At 46.5% G+C, this 20,664-nt stretch overlaps 1 protein-coding gene across 2 annotated transcripts in view; it reads left to right on the plus strand.

The window, feature by feature from the left end:
• The window catches only part of LOC147106460 (anoctamin-4-like), a 230,883-nt gene that overhangs the window by 67,758 nt on the left and 142,461 nt on the right, over positions 1 to 20,664 (plus strand). For both annotated transcript variants that reach the window (XM_086009661.1, XM_086009662.1), the window contains exon 2: positions 10,980 to 11,180. In XM_086009661.1, the coding sequence (XP_085865787.1) occupies positions 10,982 to 11,180 (199 nt within the window). In that variant the 5' untranslated portion in view covers positions 10,980 to 10,981. The remainder of the gene's footprint in view (positions 1 to 10,979; positions 11,181 to 20,664) is intronic.

Genomic DNA, 20,664 nt, shown 5'->3' on the forward strand with positions numbered 1-20,664 from the left:
CCTGTATGTGGCCCGAAGATGGTCGTGCGAGGGCGGTGATCTGTTAGTAGGGTGAACTGTCTCCCGTACAAATATTGGTGAAACTTGCGAACGCCAAAAATGATGCTCAGTGCTTCTCGTTCTATTTGGGCGGAGTTAGTTTCAGCTCTGTTCGAAGTCCTAGATACGAATGCTATCGGCTTCTCTTCTCCGTTTGGCATGACATGAGAAACGACCGCTCCCACACCATATGACGATGCATCGCAAGCTAACTATTAGTACTGAAGGGTTAAAATGCGTCAAAGCCTCTGACTTCAGGAGCGTGTCCTTTGCTGTCATGAAGCCTCCTGGCACTTGTTAGTCCCTGGTTTATCTGGATGCACTAAAGTATGCAAAAGATTGAAAGTCTTTGGTCCCATCACACTTAACAATGTAGGTACTTCTTTGTTCCCTCCAATGCCATTTGCTTGTGTGAAGTATTCAAATCGTTCTGTGTATGAGCTCCATTGTTCGACATTCTCATCAAACGGTCCAATGTTACTGATAATTCCAGCCATTTTCCTTCTCTCGGGCTCCTAATTATCATTCACTAAGGATCCTTCCAATGTTGAACTCAACTAAAATCGCTATCAGTTAAGTGCTTCAATTCACAGATCGTTTCACAGTTGAATAAATGTCCTTCCTGATTTACTCATTGTTTTTCCTCCCCTTCCTCAAGTCGTTAGTACCTTATACGCCATCTCATCTTCCTGCCATTTCAAGCTCCTTCATCCTCGAGCCAGCCTCACTTTTAACTGTCCACGGCAAAAAATAATAGTTTTAAACACGTAAAACCCGACTATCTTCCGCACAGCAGAGCCATGTAAGTTCAGACGTCCTCGTCGCCACTTTTGTTAAATCTCGAGTTTAATAACCTTGCTTGTATAACATTTAAGAGTACGCAGGAGACAGAGTTCAGTTAACAGCCATCTTTCCAGAGAATCATCATCACATCATGCACTCTATTTCCTATAGTGCATTGCACATCACAACTACGGTAAGCTATGTGGGACAATTCAAATACACATTCAAAATACACAACAGCTTTCGCAAGAGGCGGAAACCTAGCGGGACACGGTCCTGCCCCAGATTCTGGTGCCTCGGTTGGTGCTGCCCCAGGAGTGGAATTTCTTTTGGTCGACCTGTTCCTCCCACTTGCATCTCCTTGATTCAGATTCTTCCCTCCGTCACTTTCTCAAGTAGCCTCCTCCTCTCTCAGCTCAACTTTGAATTCCTCTTCTCTGTTGCTTAAAACCAGATGATGCCTCATTGTGTGCAGGACCACTTCCCCTGATTGCAGGCCTGTACTGAATCACTCTTCTAAACCCATCTACACTTCGAGGTGAAACACATTAGTGATTTAATAATTGAAATTAATTCCTCCTCCCTGTGGAAGGAAGTGGGCGGAGACACGAAGCGAAAAGTAGAAATCAAGTGAACTTGTAACGTATTTAGCAAATAAATGAACCAGTGACTGGATCATGATTTAACACTTTATATTGCAGTGAAACCTCTTGCTGTTCAGTGGTGTCAGCCTTGGCTCATGGGTAGCACACCGAGTCAGAAGGTTGTGGGTTCAAGTCCCACTCCAGAGACTCGAGCACAGAATCTAGGCTGACACTCCACCGCAGTGCTGAGGGAGCGCCGCACTGTCGGAGGGGCAGTGCTGAGGGAGCGCCGCGCTGTCGGAGGGGCAGTGCTGAGGGAGCGCCGCGCTGTCGGAGGGGCAGTGCTGAGGGAGCGCCGCGCTGTCGGAGGGGCAGTGCTGAGGGAGCGCCGCGCTGTCGGAGGTGGCATCTTTTGGATGAGACGTAAAACCAAGGCCCCATCTGCTCTCTCAGGTGGATGTAAAAGATCCCGTGGCACTATTTTGAAGAAGAGTAGGGGAGTTCTCCCCAGTGTCCTGGCCAAAGTTCTCCATCAACCAACACCTAAATTCCGATTATCTGGTCATTATCACATTGCTGTTTGTGGGAACTTGCTGTGCGCAAATTGGCTGCCATGTTTCCTACATTACAACAGTGACTACACTTCAAAAAATACTTCATTGGCTGTGAAGCGCTTTGGGCCATCCTGAGGTGGTAAAAGACGCTGGAAAAATACAAATTTTTTTTTTCCTTTTGACTATTTCTGTAACTGTTTGATATGGAAAACAGATGCCAAATGCTCGCCAATAGAAGACCTAGAAAGTAGATATGTTCTTTATTTGGAAACTGAAAGTAATTTGGGTGGCTCACTGGCCAGTGTTCCCGTTGAGCTGCGTGGCCGTGCAGCGATCTGGAGGCCCCGCGCCGGCCGCCCAATGGCTTTACAATTGAAATAACCGTGGATGCGTGGGAAACTGGGCCACGTAGTCTGTTAAAGGGGCCAAACACCCCAAAAAAATTAGTGGGAACATTGCCGTTGGCCCTTGCGAGTATTTACATGTGCAAAAACGTCGATTTTGATCAAACCTGTAATTACCACACCTTTCCTCTGACTTGCTTTTTTGCAGTTCTAGCAGGACCAGATTAGGTTTCGTCTGATATTTAATAATATAATTGTACAGTGTGGTAATGTAAGATACCATCACTGTGTCATTGTCCCTATACTTTAACCATTTTATAAACTCTTTTCTATAAAGAGCCTTTCTCTCTCACTCCTCTTTCCCCTCCCCCCCCCCCCCCCCAGTCCTTTCTTTGTTGAGTTCAGTAGAACAAGATGAAAATCTGTAGATGTACTGGAGGTTTGACGTACTCTGCATATTGGGGGGGGAAATTCGGTATAGCCCCATTTGGGGTGCTAAAACTTAAAAGTTGAATTGTTGGCTCCTGCAAAATTCATCGTTAGCGCTAAATCAAGTGCTGCACTCCTAACCTAGGCCACTATCGGCCGAGCGATAAAGGTGGCCACGCGCAGTCCAAACAGCGCTCTTTAATCACACGGGCTGTTTCCATCTCTGAAAGGGAAGGGCCAATCGGGCTGTATAACCTCAGTTGTCAGTGGTGTTTTTCACCATGGCATGGGCCACGGCCATTGTCGCCCCCATCACTTTCAGAAAGTGCAGCATTTGGAGATCTTTGACGAGAAGGTGTGAAGATTTTGCGCAGGCAGCAGACTGGTGCCAGTAACAAATGGTGCCTTCACTGAGAGCCCCTTTTTCACGATGTTCAAGCGACACGGAAGCATTCCCTTTAATTACCGCTCCTGCAGCGTGCTTCGGAGTGCGCGACGCCTCCTCTTACTGGCATTGTCAGCGCGAGGCGCTAAAGCGGGGCGAAAGGCAATTCTGCAGCGGGGTCATTAATGGGGCGTCACCGTGAGAGGCACTAACTGTTGGCGCCAGCGCTAATTTGCCATTGAAGGTTGTGTGCGGCCTTCGATTCGCCGTGGCTGGGTGCTAACGGGAGGTGCTAACCTACCGAATTTTGCGGCCAATGTCTCCTCGCCGCCTTCCCAGGACATCAGCCATGATTTACTCAAAACGGCAACACGGAAAGCAGATTTTAAAATGGCCTCATCCCGTCTCTCGGAAAAATATTTCCCAAGTGCTTCACGTTAAATGAAGCGCAGTCACTTGAGTAAACATGGCAGCATTTGGCACACAGCAAGATCCCACAGGCAGCAATGAGAAGACCGACTGGTTAATCTGGTTTTGTGAAGTTGATCGAGAGAGAAATATTGACCAGGACACCGGGGAGAACTCCCCTGCTTCTCTTTGAAATAGTGGCCGTGGGATCTTTTATGCCCAACTGAGGGGGAAGACGGGGCCTCGGTTTAACATCTCATCTGAAAGACTGCCCCTCCGACAGTGCGGCACTCCCTCAGCACGGCCCCTCTCCGACCAGTGTGGCGCTCCCTCAACACGGCCCCCCTCCGACCAGTGCGGCGCTCCCTCCGCACCAGGACCGATGTCCTTGGGGGGGCGGGGGGCGCATGTGTGGGTGTTTGCGCGTGCTGTTAGGGAGGGTTTAAATTAAAATGGCAGGGGATTGGGAACCTGTGCAGGGAGACAGAGGAAAGCGAAGCAAGGATAGAAGCAAAAGACAGGAAGGAGAAAAGCAAAAGTGGAAGTCAGAGAAATCAAGGGTGTAAATCAAACATGGCCGCAGCAAAGAATAATTCTAAAAAGTCTAAGTGTTATAAAAACAAGCCTGAAGGCTTTGTGTCTTAATGTGAGGAGCATTCATAATAAGGTGGATGAAATAACTACGCAAATAGATGTAAACGGATATGATATAATTGGGATTACGGAGACATGGCTCCAGGGTGACCAAGGCTGTGAATTCAACATCCAGGGGCATTCAATATTCAGGAAGGACAGGCAAAAAGGAAAAGGTGGTGGGGTAGCATTGCTGGTTAAAGAGGAGATTAACACGATAGTAAGGAAGGATATTGGCTCTGGTGATGTGGAATCTGTATGGGTAGAGCAGAGAAATACCAAGGGGCAGAAAACGTTAGTGGGAGTTGTATACAGACCCCCAAACAGTAATGCTGAGGTTGGGGATGGCATTAAACAGGAAATTAGAAACACATGCAATAAGGGCACAGCAGTTATCATGGGTGACTTTAATCTACATATAGATTGGTCTAACCAAATTAGTAACAATACTGTGGAGGAGGAATTCCTAGAGTGTATACAGGATGGTTTCCTGGACCAATATGTCGAAGAACCAACTAGAGATCAGGCCATCTTAGACTGGGTATTATGCAATGAGAGAGGATTAGTTAGCAATCTTGTGCAATGCCCCTTGGGTAGGAGCGATCATACTACGATAGAATTCTTCATTAAGATGGAGAGTGAAGTAGTTGATTCAGAAACTTGGGCACTGAATTTAAATAAAGGAAACTACGATGGTATGAGGTGCAAGTTGGCTAGGATGGATTGGGGAATGTTACTTAAAGGGTTGACGGTGAATAGGCAATGGCAAACATTTAAAGATTGCATGGATGAGCTGCAGAATTTGTTCATCCCTGTTTGGCATAAAAATAAAACAAAAAAGGTGACTCAACCGTGGCTGACAAGGGAAATTAGGGATAGCATAAGATCCAAGTAGAGGATATATAAATTGGCCAGAAAAAGCAGCAAACCTGAGGATTGGGAGCAGTTTACAATTCAGCAAAGGAGGACAAAGGGATTAATTAAGAGGGGAATATAGAGTATGAGAGTAAGCTTGCAGGGAACATAAAAACTGACTGTAAAAACTTCTATAGATATGTGAAGAGAAAAAGATTGGTGAAGTCAAGTGTAGGTCCCTTGCAGTCAGAATCAGGGGAATTTATAATGGGGAACAAAGACATGGCAGACCAATTAAATACATACTTTGGTTCTGTCTTCACAAAGGAGGACACAAATAACCTCCCAGAGATGTCCGGGAACATAGGGTCTAATGAGAGGGAGGAACTGAATGAAATCACTATTTGTAGGGAAATGGTGTTGGGGAAATTGATGGGATTAAAGGTTGATAAATCCCCAGGGCCTGATAATCTACATCCTAGGGTACTTAAGGAAGTGGCCCTAGAAATAGTAGATGCATTGCTGGTCATCTTCCAAAATTCTATAGACTCTGGAACAGTCCCCATGGATTGGTGGGTAGCTAATGTAACCCCACTATTTGAAAAAGGTGGTAGAGAGAAAATGGGGGAATTATAGACCGGTAAGCCTGACATCGGTAGTGGGGAAAATGCTAGAGTCTATTATAAAAGATGTAATAGCAGAGCACTTGGAAAACAGTGACAGGATCGGACAAAGTCAACATGGATTTACAAAAGGTAAATCATGCTTGACTAATCTACTGGAATTTTTTGAGGATGTAACTGGTAAAATAGATAAGGGAGAACCAGTGGATGTGGTGTATTTGGACTTTCAGAAGGCTTTCGATAAGGTCCCGCATAAGAGATTAGCGTGTAAAGTTAAAGCACATGGGATTGGGGGCAAGGTATTGACTTGGATAGAGAACTGGTTGGCAGACAGGAAGCAACGAGTTGGAATAAACGGGTCTTTTTCCGAGTGGCAGGCAGTGACTAGTGGGGTACCGCAGGGATCGGTCCTTGGACCCCAGCTATTCACAATATATATTAATGATCTGGACGAGGGAACTAGATGTAATATCTCCAAGTTTGCAGCTGACACAAAGCTGGGTGGGTGTGTGTGCTGTGAGGAGGATACAGAGAAACTCCAGTACGATTCGGACAGGTTGGGCGATTGGGCAGATGCAGTATAATGTGGATAAATGCAAGGTTATCCACTTTGGTGGCAAAAACAGGAAGGCAGATTATTATCTTAACGGCAATAGATTGGGAGAAGGGGAAGTGCAATGAGACCTGGGTGTCCTTGTGCACCAGTCGCTGAAGGTAAGCATGCAGGTGCAGCTGGTGGTTAAGAAGGCAAATGGTATGCTGGCCTTCATAGCGAGAGGGTTCGAGTACAGGAGCAAGGATGTCTTGCTGCAGTTGTACAGGGCCTTGGTGAGACCACACCTTGAGTATTGTGTGCAGTTTTGGTCGCCTTATCTGAGGAAGGATGTTCTTGCCATGAAGGGAGTGCAGCGAAGATTCACCAGACTGATGCCTGGGATGGCAGGAATGACATACGAGGAGAGATTGGGTCGATTAGGCTTATATTCGCTGGAATTTAGAAGAATGAGAGGGGATCTCATTGAAACTTATAATATTCTAACAGGAGTAGACAGACTAGATGCAGGAAGGCTGTTCCCGATGGCAGGGGAGTCCAGAACCAGGGGTCACAATCTAAGGATAAGGGTTAAGCCATTTAGTGCTGAGATGAGGAGGAATTTCTTCACCGAGTGTGGTGAACCTGTGGAATTCTCTACCGCAGAAGGCAGTTGAGGCCAATTCATTAAATATATTCAAGAAGGATTTAGATGTATTTCTTTAGGCTAATGGGATCAAGGGATATGGGGAGAAAGCAGGGACAGGGTACTGAATTTGGATGATCAGCCATGATCGCATTGAATGGCGGAGCAACCTCGAGGGGCCGAATGGCCTTCTCCTGCTCCTATCTTCTATGTTACTGCCCCTCTGACAGTTCAGTACTGCCCCTCTGACAGTGCGGCACTCCCTCAGTACTGCCCCTCTGACAGTGCGACGCTCCCTCAGTACTGCACTGGAGTGTGTAGGGTTTTATGCTCGAGTCTCTGGAGTGGGACTTGAACCCACGACCTCCTGACCCAGAGGCGAGGGTGCTGCCCACTGAGCCGCGGCTGACACCTTAGCAGGTGACTTGCATCATCTTCCGTCCCACAATCATCGTTCGGCTTAAGTGTTTTTTTTTAGGTCTGACATCTTCCAGGTATCTCTCCAGGTTGGGGGATGTGTGGCTCCACCTGCACGGTTTGTTTGCACTGACTGCTGTGTTCTCCTGCTTGTTGATGTATTGCCCCAGTGCACCATAGTTCACGGTATGAAAATGCTAATCAATAGAATGGCTCGGCCAGTGAACTGTGCGTCGTGCCTTTGATATTGTCATTTGACAAAAATACTTGTTGCAGACTGTTGAATTAGTTGAGCAGCGTTGTTGTAGGTGTGTTCCACAGAGTCACTGAATCATCTGTTAGTTGTAAATCATTCTTGGTGTTCTGGAAAGTGAAGTGATGAGAATTCAAGTTATTTAAAAAGTAAAGAACTATTCTATGCTCTGAATTGAGTAATCGTTGCTTCCCTTGTAGCTTTTTGAAGCATTAGTCATGAAAAGTTGCTTAAAGGCATACACCAATTCTCCATGAACATTTAATTCAAAGGGATTATAAATTATTACTTGGCGTTTCTGTCTGGTGACGAGGTATCTGGTCATTCAGTGTTCAGTGGCACGGTGTGAAATTGTTGGAATCTTTGTAAATATTTCGGTACTGTAGTCAGAAGATTTCAGTTTGAGATCCAGAATTTGCCCAGAGATTAATGGTGAGAGATTTATCTTTAGGGATTCAAAGTGTCTGATCAATTTTCTCTTTCTGTTTCCTTTTCTGACATATGTTTGCGGGGGGGGTGGGGGGGGAAATGCAATTAAATTTGTCAAACATACTGTTCATAAAAAAACGATGAATGAAAACTAACGTGGTGAAAATTGCTTCTTGCTCCCAGCTCTTGGTCAGCCCAATATAGTAATCTCCTTTAACGCAGCACACCTAACGCTCAAAAGTGAGATGGGCAAAAGAGCAGAATCATTTTGTTTCATGATGGATTTTGTTGCTAGGAACAGGAGGAGGCCATTCAGCCCCTCGAGACTGTTCCACCATTCATTTAGATCATGGCTGATCTGTATCTCCGCTCCATCTACTCACCTTTGCTCCATATCCCTTGATACCCAACAAAAATCTATCCATAATAACAACAGAAAAAGCTGGAAAAACTCAGCAGGTCAGGCAACATCCGTGGAGAGAAATTTGAGTTGACGTTTCGGGTTGGACCCTTCTTCAAAACTGGAAAGAAAAGAAACTAGATCGAAGGCAGGGCTGCGATCGGACAAAAGAATAAAAGAAACAAAAGAAGTAAGAGATTAGAAGCTAGACGAGATGGTAATAGGCTGAGATTAGGTGTAAAGTGTACTGGCAGGGCAAAAGATAGCTGCCAGGTGTGAGAGAGAAACAAAAGGAAAGGGGGGGGGAAAAGGAGTGGAACAAATACAAGAGAAAATGAAATGGGGGCCTAGCTTCTAATCTCTTTTACTTCTTTTGTTTCTTTTATTCTTTTGTCCGATCGCAGCCCTGCCTTCGATCTAGTTTCTTTTCTTTCCAGTTTTGAAGAAGGGTCCAACCCGAAACGTCAACTCAAATTTCTCTCCACGGATGTTGCCTGACCTGCTGAGCTTTTCCAGCTTTTTCTGTTGTTATTTCGGATTTCCAACATCTGCAGTATTTTGCTATCATAAAAATCTATCCATCTCCGTCTTAAATTTTATTTATCCCTCAACATTACAGCATTTGGGGGCCAGGTTTTCACTACCCTTCATGTGGAAAGAGTGCTTCTGGATTTCACTCAAATGGTCTGGCTCTAATTTTAAGGTTATGCTCCCTTGTTCTGGACTCACCCACCAGAGGAACTAGAGTCTCTCTCTCTCGTATACAAACCCAGTCTGTGCAACCTGTCCTTATAATTTAACCCTTTTAGCCCCGGTATCATTCTGGTGAATCTGCGCTGCTCCCCCTCCGAGGCCAATATATCCTTCCTGAGGGGCGGGGCCCAGGACTGAACCCAGTCACTCCAGGCGGGGTCTGACCAGAGTTCCGTACAACTGAAGCGTCACTTCTTCCCCTTCAGAGGGTGCAGGTGTCTGACGTGATCATTTAATGGATTTGTTGGGGGTAATTTTCTGAGCACGAGTCCATAATGGGCACGTTTGGAACAGTGGAATAGGTTCAATAGATTGATTCCTGGGATGAGAGTGTTTTTCTATGAGGAGAGATTGAGTAGATTGGGCCTGTACTCTCTGGAGTTGAGAAGAATGAGAGGCGATCTCATTGAAACAGAGAAGATTCTGAGGGGGATTGACAGGGTAGATGCTGAGAGGTTGTTTCCCCCTGGGTGGAGAGTCTAGAACCAGGGGCCACAGTCTCAGGATAAGGGGTCGGCCGTTTAGGACTGAGATGAGGAGAAATTTCTTAACTCAGCGGGTTGTGAATCTTTGGAATTCTCTGCCTCAAAGGACTGGCTACTTAGCCGTTGAGTATATTCAAAGCTGAGATCGATAGATTTTTGGACTCTAGGGGAATCGAGAGATATGGGGATGGGGCGGGAAAGTGGAGCTGAGGGCGAAGATCAGCCATGATCTCATTGAATGGTGGAGCAGGCTCGAGGGGCCGAATAGCCGACTTCTCCTAATTTTTATGTTCTAAATCCCCCTCCCCCCCCCCCCCACCTTGTGCTTTATAGTGACGGACCATTTCCTGTGCTGCAGAGTTCAAATATGGAATAAAAAATGTTTTAAGATATATGCACCAGCTGTCCTGTAAGAGAAATTTAAGTCAGGAGACCAGTCCAGTAAAGCTGTACAATGGAGGGAAGAGCTTGTATTTTTAATCATGCCCAGTGTAAAATGGTGGACAGCTCGCCTGACGTTATCCGACTCTCGTTGGAAGTGGGTGACATTCACTGTCGCTCGCCAGCGACAAACATTTTTTAAGCTCTCGGTTAGAAAGAAAGACTTGCATTTCTATAGCGCCTTTCACAACCACCGGATGTCCCAAAGTGCCTTACAGCCAATGAAGTACTTTTTGAAGTGTAGTCACTGTTGTAATGTGGGAAACGTGGCAGCCAATTTGCGCACAGCAAGATCCCACAAACAGCAATGTGATAATCACCAGATCATCTGTTTTAGTGATGTTGATTGAGGGATAAATATTGGCCCCAGGACACTGGGGAGAACTCCCCTGTTCTTCTTCAAAATAGTGGCCGTGGGATCTTTTGCATCCACCCGAGAGCAGACGGTTTAGCGCCTCATCCGAAAGACGGCACCTCCGACAGTGCAGCACTCCCTCAGCACTGCACTGGGAGTGTCTGCCTAGCATTTTGTGCTCAAGTCTCTGGAGTGGGACTGTGAACCCACAACCTTCTGACTCGGAGGCGAGGGAGCTGCCCACTGAACTACTGGCTGATCGTTCCCCTCGTCCTTTTGACTGTCTCTCGTATCTTATCAGAATAATGTGCGAAATAACAGAAAACGCTGGAAAGACTCAGCAGGCCAGGCAGCATCTGTGGAGGGAGAATAGAGTCAACGTTTCAGGTCAAGACCCTTCGTCAGAACTGGAAAAAAGCAGGAAATGGAACAGGTTTAGGGGCTGGGAAAAGGGGGAGGGGATGAAAGAACAAAAGGGAAGGTCAGTGATGGGATGGAAGGCAGGTTTCTGTTTCTCTCTCCACAGATGCTGCCCTGGCCTGCTGAGTGTTTCCAGCGTTTTCTGTTATTTCGGATTTCCAGCATCCGCAGTATTTTGCTATCGGAATAATGTGTGTTTGGTTTATTCCAGGTATGAGTGTAGCTATTCATGGGGCTGAAAACTGTGTTCAGATCCACCATCGGAGAAGCGCGCCCAGCTATCAAAAAACCGCTGCCATGTCTGGGGCCAGGCTCTCGTCACTGCCTCCTGTCACCAAGTCCGTGACTATGGACTGCTCCTCTTCCGGGTCCATTGAATCTGCTGTCCTCAATGGGAAATCACATTATCCAGGTTTGTGGTGTGGGACTCTTGTGTTTGTTTTCCATCCAACGAATGATCGAATTTAGATCATTCAGCGTATATAATGTGCAAAAAATGTTGAGATTGGAAAACTGGCTGATTTTAATTTCTTCACTCTTGAATACAAAAGCAATTTTAAAAAATATTTACAAAGGTACCACAATGTTATGTTCTTCTTAGGCAGTCCCTCGGAACCGAGGATGACTTGCATCCACATTAAAAATGAGTTCTCGGGTGACTGATGAGTCCAATGCGGGACCTACAGTTTCTGTCACAGGTGGGGCAGATGGTGGTTGAAGGGGCGGGTGGGTGGGGTGCTTGGGTTGACGTGCGCTCCTTCCACTGTTTGCGCTTGGCTTCCGCTTGCTCCCGGCGAAGAGACTCGAGGTGTTCGGCGCCTTCCCGGATGCTTCTCCTCCACTTTGTGCGGTCTTGGGCCAGGGATTCCCAGGTGTCGGTGGGGATGTTGCACTTTTTCAAGGAGGCTTTGAGGGTGTCCTTGATCAATTTTACAATATCTCACTTGTTGTAAATTTCATCCTCTGTCAAATAAACTGGCCAGCCAGCTGAATGGAGAAGTCAGGAAATCACTGCCTCGGATGGCTTGGCAAATACTTGCCAATGTTTGTAGGATGTCCCATTGCTGGCTGATTTTAGTACAATCGTTATCCAGTTAATGATCAAGGGAACAAAGCTGCGTTGATGCGCCGGTGGGAGTGGATGTTTAGGCAAAAGCAGATCAAATGGACTGCTTTGTCGTCTTTATGTAGGCTATCTCTCCGCCTCTACTATTATGCGCGGCTGTTTGTCATCTGTTCGTCCCCAGGATCTGTGCTAAACACCAGCTGCTCTTGTGGTTAGTGGGCTGTGGTGGTTGCTCCTAATGTCTCCTGAATTCTGAACTCTTTCTATAATTTGATTGCCCTTTTCAGTTTGTTGTAAGGATAGATGACAAATGAAAAAAACTGCGTTGCATTGGTTGGTTACTTTATCGAGCCAATCATTATGCTGCCATAATATGAAATTCTAGGCTTCACAATACGGGACTGTGCGGCACCTCTCTGTGATTCTAACTTTCCTCTGCTGAAGAACAGAATGGCCCAGAAATTCGGGTCAGAGGCTTCCCGCGGGTGCAAGCCCCCGACCTGCACTTACCTAGCGCGCCGGCCGTTGAGCTGTGGGCCCGCGTGGGATTCAGATCCTGGGCCTCCTCCAGCTGCCGGCACGCAGTGCTTGCATATCCCAGGGGCGCAGTTAGTTCGAAGCATCCCCTGGGATCACGTGGGCCATGGCGAGCCAATCGTAGCAGGGAATCTCTATTCATAGATTTGACAGGACGACCGCAAAAAATCGGCCGCAAAACCTAACTAAAACTTCAAATAATTTTTTTTTTTATATCACATTTTTAAAATAACTGTAAATTACATAAAATAACTATTTTAAACAAATTTAAATTATTGTTTAATTTAATTACAGTTTTAACGGGGCTAAAAATAAACTTACCTTTCTTTAAAGTGTTTAGAAATAATAAACCTGTGGAAAAAATGTTTTAATTTTACTTAATACACCACTTACCTTGTTAAAAGCAGGCCTTGCGACTGCTTTTTAAAAGCATAGCTGCTGGAGACTTACTACCCCCCCTGGGAAAACCTGGAAAAAAAAACGGAAGTTCGATGCGTACGTGCTGCCTCTCCGGCGCATGCGTTCGACCTGTGAACCCCTTACTTCAAGGGAACAGAAGTTCCAGTTTCCCGTGCATGCACAGTGCCTGCACGAAACCAGCACTTTCGTTGGCCCTACGCGCGAGTACCCAGCGCGTACTCGCCCGTGGGGACCCGAATTTCTGGCCCATTGTTTTACATCCAAAAAAAGCAAAGCAATTGCAGACGCTGGAAATCTGAAACGAAACCAAAAAAATGCAGGAAACACTCAGCAACCCATCCAATGGTATAACACAAAAAAGAAAGACGTGCATTTCTATAGCGCCTTCCACAACCACCGGCCATCCCAAAGCACTTTGCAGCCCGTGAAGTACTTTTCAAAGTGTAGTCACTGCTGTAATGTAGGAAACATTAATGCACTGAAGGAGGCCATTCGGCCCATCATGCCTGTACTGGCTCTTTGAGCAAGCTCTCCAATTAGTCCCACTCTGCCGCTCTTTCCCCAGAGTCCTGCAAATGTTCTCCTTTTCAAGTATTTATCCAATTCCCTTTTGAGTCTGCTTCCACTGACCTTTCAGGCAGTGCATTCCAGATCACAACTCGCTGTGAAATAAATATATATATAATCCCATCCCTGCTTCTTTTGTGGCGAGAACGGGTAAGTTAACGTTTCAGGTGTGGCCGCTAAGCTTTTGACAAAAGGTCCACGTTAATTTCTCCATTCTCTGCACAGATTTAAAACAATTAATTCACAGGGTGTGGGCGTCTCTGGTAAGACCAGCATTTATTGCCCATCCCTAATTGCTCTTGAGAAGGTGGTGGTGAGCCGCTTTCTTGAACCGCTGCAGTCCATGTGGTGAAGATACTCTAACAGTGCTGTTAGGAAGGGAGTTCCAGGATTTTGACCCAGCGACGATGAAGGAACGACCGATATATTTCTAAATCAGGATGGTGTGTGACCTGGAGGGGAACTTGGAGGTGGTGGTGTTCCCATGCGCCTGCTGCCCTTGGCCTTCTAGGTGGGAGAGGTCGCGGGTTTGGGAGGTGCTGCCGAAGAAGCCTTGGCGAGTTGCTGCAGTGCATCTTGTAGATGGTACACACTGCAGTCACAGTACGCCGGTGGTGGAGGGAGTGAATGTTTAAGGTGGTGGATGGGGTGCCAATCAAAGTTCTGCTTGACCCAAGTATTTTCCAGCATTTTATGGTTTATAGTTAAGATGCTTTGCTTCTCGATGATTGGAAAGATTCCTTTGGGGTCTATCCGCGATCGCCCAAATTCAATCGGGTGTGATCAACTGTTTCAAAATGCAGAGCCAATATTCATGCCTGTGGTTATAGGATTATTATTGCTCATCATTATTTCTCCTGCTCCCTCCTCTCTTCCCCCCCACCCCCCCCCCCCCCACCCCCACCACCAAATGCCTCCAACAGTCTCCACTTTCGTTTCTTGTTGTCTTGACTGAGGTTGTAACGTGGTCTCTTGAGAGTGTCATAGTGAGACTATTGATTGTCGGGTCTGCCCTCCATTCTTTGAAAGCAGCCAGCATGAACCTACAAACAGGAATTGGTGTCTTCCTTCAGATGAGAAAAATATTGCTACCCAGGCCACTGTCCCTTTAAGAGCTTTGCACCATGCACACTCCCCTTGGTCAGGTGATGTCTTTCTCCCCCAACCTTCCCCCCCCCCCCCCCCCCCCCCGCAAAATCGTGTAGAGTGGGAAAAATTAAGCTACATAATCGGAAATAGAAAGATGGTTAAATGAAAATATTAGAGGCTAACTTTTTAAAAAGGATGTCAAGGCTTTGGAGAGGGTGCAGAGGAGATTTACTAGAATGGTTCCAGGGATGAGGGACTTCAGTTATGTGGAGAAGCTGGGGTTGTTCTCCCTTGAGCAGAGAAGGTTCAGGGGAGATTTAATAGAGGTGTTCAAAATTATGACGGGTTTTGATAGAATAGATGGGGAGAAAGTGTTTCTACTGGCAGGAGGATCTACAACCAGAGGACACAGATTTAAGATAATTGGTGGTAATTCTAGGGGAGATGAGGAGTAATTTTTAACGCAGCGATTTGTCGTGATCTGGAATGCGCTGCCTGAAAGGGCGGTGGAAGCAGATTCAATAGTAACTTTCAAAAGGGAATTGGATAAATACTAGAAGGGGAAAAATTTGCAGGGCTGTGGGGAAAGAGCAGGGGGGAGTGGGACTAATTGGAGAGCTCTTTCAAAGAGCCGGTACAGGCACGATGGGCCGAGTGGCCTCCTCCTGTGCTGTATTATTCTGTAACTCATTACTAACACAAAATATATATTTGAAAAAAGTAGTATGTAAGTATTAGGAATTTGGTCCAAACACTTTAGCTATCGTTTCTATCCATTATAGGACCATTTGGACTGTTTTGATTTCCGTGCTTTCAATGCCAGTATCTTATTTTCTGTTGAATTATTTATCTGTCCATATTTTTTTCTTTTTGGCAGTAGACAGGTACAAAAAATAACTTAAAAGACTAATGGAACGTTGGCCTTCATCTCAAAAGGGCCGGAATACAAAGTGGTGGAAATTATGCTTCAGTTGTATAAAACTCTCTGGTTAGACCCCATCTGGGCCCCGCACCTCAGGAAGGGTAGACTGGCCTTGGAGGGGGAGTTCTTCAAAAAGAAAAGGCCAAGGGGGAAAAATTCAGTTACTTTGCGGCTCCCGTTAGCGCCCCAAGACATTTTGCGGCGGCGCTAAACACTACCACCACGATCTCCTGCACCTGCAGATCGTGACATCAGTTGAGTGTGCAGCGCCCCGGACCGGATATTGAGTGGCCCCACCTGCCGCCAGCAACGACCGGTTGAGGGGAGTGTTTTGCAGTCGGGAAGGGGCTGGGGGAGCGCTATTTAAAGGCGGCCACTTCCTGCCGTTTTTTGTTGGTGACATTTTTGCACCACGCATTGAGAGAGAGGGGGAGATACTTTGGAGAGATTCAACGCTGTGTGAAGGAGTTTTGGGTACTGAGCAGCACTTTGCAGGTTCATTTTGATTTGATCTTCCTTGTATCAATTTAGAAGAGACTGTGGGGGTTGCACACTCAGCTCTTTCCCTGGGCCTCTCTGTTGTTCTTTCCAGCAGATTTGATGTACAGGTCTCTCCAGGCCGAGATTCAAGGCTGCAATGAGCAGGGTGTGGATGGAGAGCAAGATCGACCCTCCCCTTTAAGAACTGGCCGGCGCCTGTGTGTCTGTGTTCCATTGCTGACTGACATCACATGAGCTTCGCCAGCGCTCTGAGGTAGCGCCTCGCTCCTCGGCGTTGGCGCCTTAAGAGTGGTGTGTAGTGCCTGATTTAGCGCTCCAATCACTTCCAGGGGCGATAGAAGCCAAGTTTGCAGTCGGACGCGATAATTAGCGCCAGGCACTAAACTTTGCGCCCGGCCGATAATTGCGCCGCAACGGGGCGATACTGAATTTCTCCCCCCCCCCCCCCCCCCCCCCCAAGAGAATAAGGTGCAAAAACAGCATAAAGGAATAAAGCAACGAGAATGAAGAAGAGTATTGCAGGAGTAGTTCTTGGTATCAAAAGAAAAATGGGTTTTCTCTTAAATTGTGACCTGAGCGGGAGCATCATTTAACTCTACAATGATGGCATCTTTTACCATTCGCTCTGAGCCACAAGAGCAGCTTGTGGATCCTGTTGTAATGTGGCAGTGTTCGAACTGAGGCAAGATGCTTGACTTGGATTGTGACTCAATCTCCCATCAATGCAAAAAAGCTTCTAAGAATAGATTATTGTGTTTCTTCAGAGGTTTCCAATTGGAAATCTGGCCTTTAGTTCTCTCGACCTACTTTTGTGTTATTTGACGTTAGCAATTTATAGCAAGTCATCTCTTAGTACAACAACAAACTGCATTTATATAGCGTCTTTTAAAGTAGGAAACCGTCCCAAGGCGCTTCGCAAGAACGATTTTTATCAGGCAAAATTTGACACTGAGCGACTTGGTCAAAGAGTTAGGTTCTAAGGAACGTCTTAAAGGAGGAGTGAGAGGTTTAGGGAGGAATTCCAGAGCTCGGGGCCCAGGCAGCTGAAGGCACGGCCACCGATGGTGAAGCAAAGGAAATCGGGGATGTACAAGAGGCCAGAATTGGAGGAGCACAGAGATCTGGGAGGGTTGTAGGTCAGAGATAGGGAGGGGGCGAGGCCATGGAGGGATTTTAAGATGAGGATTATAAATTGAAGCTTTGGTGAACCAGGATCCAATGTCGGTCCACGAGCACAGGGGTGATGGGTGAACGGGACTCGGTGTGAGTTAGGAAACTATTGAAATCACACTTTGCGGTTTCCCCAAGTAATGTAAGCAGAATTTGACTTAATCAGCCATTGTAAAATGGTTCAGTGTCTCAGGCATGCTAATGATGAATTTTCTTTGTTATGTTTGTGCCTTGGGCTATTTTTCCAGTCTCCAGGTGACCAAAAGCTTGGTTAAAGAGGTAGGTTTTAAGGAGCGCCTTAAAGGAGGAAAGTGAGGTGGAGAGGTTTAGGCAGGGAATTCCAGAGCTTGGGGCCCAGGCAACAGAAGGCAGAATGTCCTGTATTATGTCCGTGAATGATTGAGACACGGACAGCAGAGTTAAACAAAACACGTCTTTACTGGTGGAAGTCAATAGTGAAACTAAAACAACAGAGGCTCACTAGTGCCTTTTATACAGGGGTGGTCACTGCTGGTACTGCAGTCTGAGACCAGTTATTCTCTTAAAGGTACATACACAACAATTCCTCCCCTTTTAGATAAACAGTACATAACATTCATTTAACAACTAAATGATAACTAATTACAATCACAATTACTGTTGCAAGATACATTGGTTAAGTTTAAGCAATTATAAGTTCAGTCTTTGAGGAGGCTTCCTGATTCTGTCTGGATAACGCCTCTTTGGGGTATCAGGTTCTTCTGGCAATGTTGAGTTGGGATCAATGTCGTTGTTTGGTTCATCTGCTTCCAATATTACCGGTTCTGCGGTAGTTGCAATTGGAACGTCGATTTCATTACCAGGTGTATCAGATCGTGGAGTTGACGTTTTCCAGTGACTCTAGAATCTGGTCAGCATGGCGTCTTACAATGCTCTCCCCAATGTCCACGGTATACATGAGAGGTCCTTGTCGTGTACAAATCGTTCCTGGCTGCCATTTCTCAGTGCGGTAGTCCCGGGCCAAAACTGGTTGACCTATCTTAAAACTCCTGGTCGGCCTTTCATTCATATTCTGAAACTGCCTGTTCTCCACATCTCTTCGGACGTTTGGCTTAACCAAATCCAAGCGGCATCGTAGTCTTCGATTGAAGAACATCATGGCTGGAGTTTGGTTGGTAACCGCATGTGTCGCATTCCGGTAGGCAAACAAGAAGTTGTCCACCTTGTGTTGTAGGGGTATATCTTCATTACACATTGCCTTGATAGCCTTCTTGAATGTTTGGACAAACCTCTCGGCCAATCCATTAGTGGCTGGATGATATGGGGCAGATGTGTAATGCTTAACACCATTGTTCTTTAAGAACCTCCTGAACTCTTCAGACACAAACTGTGGTCCATTGTCAGAGCAAATCTGTTCAGGCAGCCCATTTCTGGCGAATATGGTTCGTAAAACGGATAGTTTTTTCCGTGGCGGTTGAGGACATTTTTATTACCTCTGGCCACTTTGTGCATCCACCGCAATTAAAAACATCGAGTCCATGAAGGGACCAGCAAAATCAATGTGCACCCTTTGCCATGGAGATGAGGGCCACTCCCATGGATGCAGAGGAGCTTGTGGTGGGGCGTTTTGGACCTTCTGGCATCCTGCACAGCTCTTGGTCATCTCTTCGATTTCTCTATCGATTCCTGGCCACCACACAAACGCTCTGGCTAAGTTCTTCATTTTTACCCCACCCAGATGACCCTCATGAAGCTCATTGAGCACTCTATCCATCAACTTAGGTGGAATTACTACTCTGGATCCACACATCAAGGTTCCTCTGCACACTGACAGCTGTTCTCTTCTCAGCGAGAATGCTGGCAGCAGTGGTTCGCCATGTGCTGGCCATCCCTTCACCGTTAAATCATAGACCCGTGATAGTGTCGGGTCATTCCGTGTTTCCTTTTCTATGTTTGCATTCGTCACCGGGAGACATTCGACTATGGTCGAGTGGAATAACTCCATTGGATCCACTGCAAGGTCGTCGTCTTCCACCGTCGGCAACGGTAGGCGTGACAATCCATCAGCATTTCCATGCTGTTTAGTTCCTTTGTACTCGATGTCATATTGGTGTGCCCCTAGGAAAAGGGACCATCTCTGCAGCCGTTGTGCTGTCATTATCGCTACGCCCTTCTGAGGGTTGAAAATGGAGACAAGAGGTTGATGATCGGTTAGTAGAGTAAATTTTTGACCGTGCAGGTAGTGATTGAACTTCTTCACCCCCCACACTAGGCTGAGGGCCTCTCTGTCAATCTGGGCGTAGTTACGCTCGGCAGAAGTTAACGAGCGTGACGCAAAAGCTATCGGCCTCTCAGAACCATCAAGGAATTTATGTGACAGTACCGCCCCAATGCCGTAGGGAGACGCATCACACGCCAGTCTGATCGGCAGTGCTGGGTTGTAGTGAGCCAATACTTCCCTTGAAGTGATTAAGTCCTTACTCTTCTGAAAAGCACGCTTACAATCATCGCTCCATTTTCATGCTACCCCCGTTCGTAGCAGGGCGTTCAGTGGGTGCAGAATTGTCGACAAATTCGGCAAAAACTTATGATAGTAATTCACCAATCCAAGGAATGACCTCAGTTGCGACACATTTGCAGGCGCTGGGGCCTTAACAACCACTTCAATTTTGTCAGGGGACTTATGTAACCCCTCTTCATCAATCACGTGGCCACAATACGATATCTGTTTCTTAAAAAATTCGCACTTGGGGCGGTTGACTCGCAGCCCATGTTCCCGTAGTCTAGTGAGCACCTGTTCTAGGTTGTTAAGGTGTTCACTGTCATCTTCACCCGTCACAAGGATGTCGTCCAAGTAACACTGAGTCCCCGGAATCCCTTGCAGGACTTGTTCCATCGCTCTTTGCCATATCGCCGGAGCCGATGCTACTCCGAATACCAATCGATGATACTGGTAAAGACCTTTGTGAGTGTTTATCGTGAGATACTTCCTAGAGGATTCTTCAACCTCCATCTGCAAATATGCTTGTGCTCGGTCAATTTTTGTAAAACGCTTCCCTCCAGACAGTGAGGGGAAGATATCTTCTATCCTTGGAAGAGGATATTGTACTGTGTGAAGGACTGGGTTCACCGTCACCTTGAAATCCCCACAGATGCGAATCTTCCTTGGCTCTCCGGACTTATTGCTTAACGTTTTCTTCATGACCGGAACGATGGGTGTCGCCCACTCGCTCCAGTCGACCTTAGACAACACGCCCGCCTTCTCCAGATTCTCCAGCTCTGCCTCGACGGCTGGGCGAATTGCATATGGTACCGGTCTTGCTTTGAAAAACTTGGGAACTGCATTCTCTTCTATTTTTATCGAGGCGGTTACGCCTTTAAGCGTGCCCAGTTCTTGTTGAAATACCTCTTTGGCGTTAGTTAAGATTGTTGACAATCGTCCAGGAGTGACGTCTTCATCTTTTTTACCGTCCACCGTCATTGCATGAATGGAGTGCCAATCTAAGTTTATCTTCCTGATCCATTCCCGTCCCAATAACGGTGGTCCACCATTTGGCAGTATGTAGAGATACAATTTCCGTATTTTCTTGCCGTTGTATTCGACAGGCACCCTTATTTTTCCTCTGGGGTATACTTTTTGCCCCG

Source organism: Somniosus microcephalus, chromosome 16 (genome assembly GCF_052327205.1).
Source record: "Somniosus microcephalus isolate GS21.2 chromosome 16, FLI_Smic_1.0, whole genome shotgun sequence".
NCBI lineage: Eukaryota > Metazoa > Chordata > Chondrichthyes > Squaliformes > Somniosidae > Somniosus > Somniosus microcephalus.